Raw genomic sequence first — 4,512 nt, forward strand, 5'->3', positions numbered from 1 at the left:
TGAGTTATGTTGGGTAGGGTTGGGTAGAGTAGGGATGAGTTGTGTTGGGTAAGGCTCAGTAGGGCTGAGTTGAGTTGGGTAGGTCTGAGTTGAATTGGTTAAGGCTGAGTAGGGATGAGTTGGTTAAGGCTGAGTTGATTTGGGTTGGGCTGAGTTGAGTTGAGTAGGGTTGAGCTGGTTAAGGCTGAGTAGGGCTGAGTTGGGTTGGATTGAGCTGTACTCTGAGGCTGACGCTGTATTTTTTTTGCTGTCAACGTCAGGTCGTTGTCGTCAGAGGAGAAGCGACGCCTGGAGGCAAGGATCTCTCACCTGGAGGAGGAGCTGGAGGAGGAGCAGAGCAACATTGAGTCACTCAACGAGAGGCTGAGGAGGAGTGTGCAGCAGGTACAGCACACCTTCCAGTTCAGGGCAATGTTTACAGCAATGGCTTAGAGACACTGTATTCAAACTGGAAACAGTGACCTGTAACTCAGAGAAAATCTCCTTTTGGATAAAAAAAAAATCATTCATTAATTAAATAACTTTTCCCAAATTTTCACTCAGTTATCAGTCGTCACCTGTTAATAACTATATATAGCTAGCACTGTGAGAGCAGAGATGGGGTGTGATCCTATATATTTGTTGTGTTTAAGTGGGAACAGCTGACCATGAGTGTTCTCAAAATGACTTGGGCTTAGAAGAGCCACTGCTGTAACTATAGAAAGGTCCAGTGAAAGAACTGCCCCGGTCCCTCACTGCTGCTGTGTTGTCCAGGTGGACCAGCAGAGTGGAGAGCTGCAGGCTGAACGAAGTGCTGCTCAGCGCAGCGAGACACTCCGACAGCAGCTGGAGAAACAGAACAAGGAGCTGAAAACCAAGCTGCAGGAGGCAGATGGACAGGCCAAGTCCAAACTAAAGACCTCCATCACCACCCTGGAGGCCAAAGTACACCAGCTGGAGGAGCAGCTGGAGCACGAGAGCAAGTGAGAGACTGGACACTGCTGTGGATCTCCTGGATCACCTCTGTCCAATTTAATGCACAGCTATAGTATACCAATGTGTTTCTTTTTTATTTGTCTATTTTTTTATCAATTATTTAATGATTTTAGAGAATACATTAAATCAAACAGAAAGTATATAAAGTGAAAAGGGTTACAAAACTTTCCCACCCACACCCCCTCCCTCTGTGGCACCCACCCCCAGTGGCTAGTTAGTGGCAGTAGTACAGTGTGCTATTACGAGCGCAGTATGAACTGTTTGGGGTGTGTGTGTGTCAGGGAGAGACAAGCGGCTGCCAAAATCCTGCGCCAGAAAGACAAGAAGCTGAAGGATCTGACCATCCAGATGGAGGACGAGCACAAGCAGGCAGAGCAATACAAAGACCAGGTAAAACACTCACCACGCTCTCACTCACCTAGTCACTCACACACTCACCCAGTCACTCACACACACACCAAGTTAGAACAGAGCTGGACATATCGACTGTGTGTTATCATTCATATCAGCGCCCCCAACAGGACAGAACACCTTGTGCATAATTTCTACAGTGATAGGACACGTGGAGCATACAGAGAGCTCTGATTCTGCTCTGACTTATTTCACTCAGCGCAGCCTGAACATGCACACGCTGTGAACATCAGCAGAGCTACGCCAGGAGAAAAAGCTAACAGTGCCTATATGTTTGCACCTGCCACTGTTATTGCCACTAGGGGGCTCGCTGAAAGAGTCTTGGTCCTGCTGTTTATTGTGATGTATCATGTCTATAATTTAACCCTTTTCTGACACACAGTGGTCTATGTGTTCTGGTTCTGTGCTAATTTTCCATGAAGCTCTGTGTGACGGTCATTGCTCTGCGTTGCAGGCGGAGAAGGCCAACACTCGAGTGAAGCAGTTGAAGCGAGCTGTGGAGGAGAGTGAGGAAGAGTCTCAGCGAGCCTCGGCTGCCCGCAGGAAGCTGCAGAGGGAACTGGAGGAGGCGTCGGAGGCTAACGATGCCCTGATCAGAGAGGTGTCCTCCCTCAAGAGCAAACTCAGGTTGTTCTGCAGTGAGCCCTTTCTGTGATGTATGTAATGCATGCTTTCACTCTACTAACCCGTTATACCCCATAAATCCCCATTATCTTCATTAAACCCACAAAACACCCTACTAACACCACAATTATATAACCCAGTAACTGGATAAATATACTGCCTGCTTTTTCCATCACCTGATGTCCTGTAGTGAGTGGAGCACTTCTGAAAACATCCCATTTACACAGTCAGCTTCTCCCCAAACCCAAATGTAGCTGACTGTTCTCCTTTTTTAGTTTAACACTGGAGCTATGAGGCTAATGTTGCTAACCCATACTCCACCAGTGAACTGTGTTTAGAGTTACAAGCCTCCCATTCTTTTCTCAAATATTGACTTATGCCTTCTGAAGCAGGTCTGGGTTTAATTTTGAGCCTCATAGATCCAGAATTAAAAGCAAAGAAGTGATGTTAACACTAAAGAAGTAGCTGCAGACTCCATGAATAATAAGAATAATATTAATAAAAAGGAAATGTGATGTTTCCCCAGACATTGCCTTGAACAATGTTAATCCTAACCGTATCGATGCAACGTTCAGCATCTTTAGCCTGTTCCCTGTGTTCCCTTCTCTCCCCAGACGAGGAAACGACACCACCTCCTTTAGCCCCTCCCCCCGGCGGGCTGTGGGCGGAGCACGCCGGAGTCTGAAGGTAAACGCTGCGATTCCTGAGGAGGGCGGAGCTTCAGAACCTGTGGAACCTCAGACAGAACCAATCAACGGAGAGCAGGACGATCTGCAGTGAACACCACTGCCCCCCAGACAAGGACTGGACACGGCCAGCAGGGGGCAGAAACAGACCCGAGCTATCAAATAGCACATACACAAAAATATCACATTCAAATTTAAATGTAATTATTGTGACTCTGACTTCAACAATCAGTCCAACCTCCACTCAGGACCAGAACCTGATGAGAGCAGGAAACACAATTCGAAACAGAACCAGATCCAATTTTCCGAGGTCTGCGAATAGAACCTGATTCGGTTAAATTGAGCTTCTAGAACCAAGAGAACCTGGTTAAACTAAAGAACGATGATGGCAACTGAAAACTTGGAACATCTTTCTCGACTTTCATAAGTAAATAACAGCTTTAAACCGTCTTCAATCATGAGAACAGTGTTATATGAGTAATTTGGGGTTCAATTTAAAACTGTGTTAATTGGGGCCCATGGGTGGGAGCACTGTGTGAGATCGGGGGAGATTCACAGTTTAATTATTTGTTCAGTATCCTTTCTAAGAACATTACATTGCTGTCCAGTGAAAAACGTTTGTCTCTGTGTTTGTGGATGTGTAGTTTACTACATCATTTGAACACAGCAGCTGTCCTTCACACTGTGAAAATTTCAAAATGAATGAACCAATAGAAATGCTCCAAAATTACTCTGAATTGAATCTTTTTACATTGACTTCCATTGAAAGTTAAGGTATTTTCCCTTCTCTTGCAAAGTTACTAATTTGGAGATGCATGTTTTTCTTTGGAAAGACGCGAGAAATGAAATGAAACACAGTTGGTTGCTAATCCTTGGTTCTAAATAATGGTTTTAGGGTTTAGATGCTCACATTTCAAAAGGACGTTTTCCTTTAATTCATCTCCTGATGTTGTGAAAAACACTGGTCAGTTTTTGTTCTGTGTCCCGTTTCTGGTCCCTGTTCACACCCTCCTCCAGTCTCACGTTCAAATGCATGTCCCAATCCTGTTTTCTGATGCTTTACATCCTTTTATTCACCGTCCCAAGAGGGCCTTAGTGTTCACCTCCAAGCATGTTGAATTTTAGTGATGTTGGAGGAAGCTTGTGATAACCTTCATACTCCACACGTGGTAGCACTGTGAGATAAGGAGAAAGATGGAGGACAGGAGGGACTGGCCAGGACTATGGCACAACAATGGGCACCTAAGATTGCATCTAGAATATTATAAATGTATAATACACTAAGATACACACTCTAGAAAACGCTGCTTGTCTTTGTTATTGCTTAATGAAGTAACGAGCAGATAAAACCTTACAACACTAAACCGCACCCCCAATAGTAATACTCTATATCTGCAGTTTCAGGAAAATGTTACTAGGACCCTGTGTCTCCTCGGCACTGCCCTCTAGTGGGTGTCAATATGGATGACGAATATTCACTTCTCTCTACTTATTTTTAAAGGCATATTTCACCCAAGTACAATTTTTTTTTCTTTAAGTTCAGCTTAATCAGATCTAAATCGGATTAGACTTTGAGGCCTAAAACATATTTGATATAAACTATAACAACCAACCAGATTCAACAAGTATGTTCTAAATCCGCCCACCCACACACATGCAAACACTGACCAACTGTCATTCACCTGTTCCATATCCTGTTCTGAGGTTACACCCTCCAACTCAATACCGAAGTGTCATCAATAGTTTTGACAACAGAATGCATTATCCCAGCTAACACACCCATATGGGGTCTGTATGTGCAGCTCAGTTAAAGGGG

General features: G+C 44.5%; 1 protein-coding gene across 1 annotated transcript; it reads left to right on the top strand.

Annotated features, from left to right (window-relative positions):
* Positions 1-234: 234 nt before the first annotated feature.
* On the top strand, positions 235-3,713 carry LOC136665387 (myosin heavy chain, embryonic smooth muscle isoform-like; the record flags this gene model as incomplete). The annotated part of the gene is made up of 5 exons (XM_066642998.1): positions 235-384; positions 754-962; positions 1,257-1,365; positions 1,841-2,013; positions 2,625-3,713. Coding segments are annotated over 5 exons (807 nt in total), but the record flags the coding sequence as incomplete, so codon positions are not given.
* Between the last annotated feature and the right edge of the window lie 799 nt (positions 3,714-4,512).

The sequence above is a fragment of the Hoplias malabaricus genome, chromosome 13 (genome assembly GCF_029633855.1).
Source record: "Hoplias malabaricus isolate fHopMal1 chromosome 13, fHopMal1.hap1, whole genome shotgun sequence".
In the NCBI taxonomy this organism is placed as follows: Eukaryota; Metazoa; Chordata; class Actinopteri; order Characiformes; family Erythrinidae; genus Hoplias; species Hoplias malabaricus.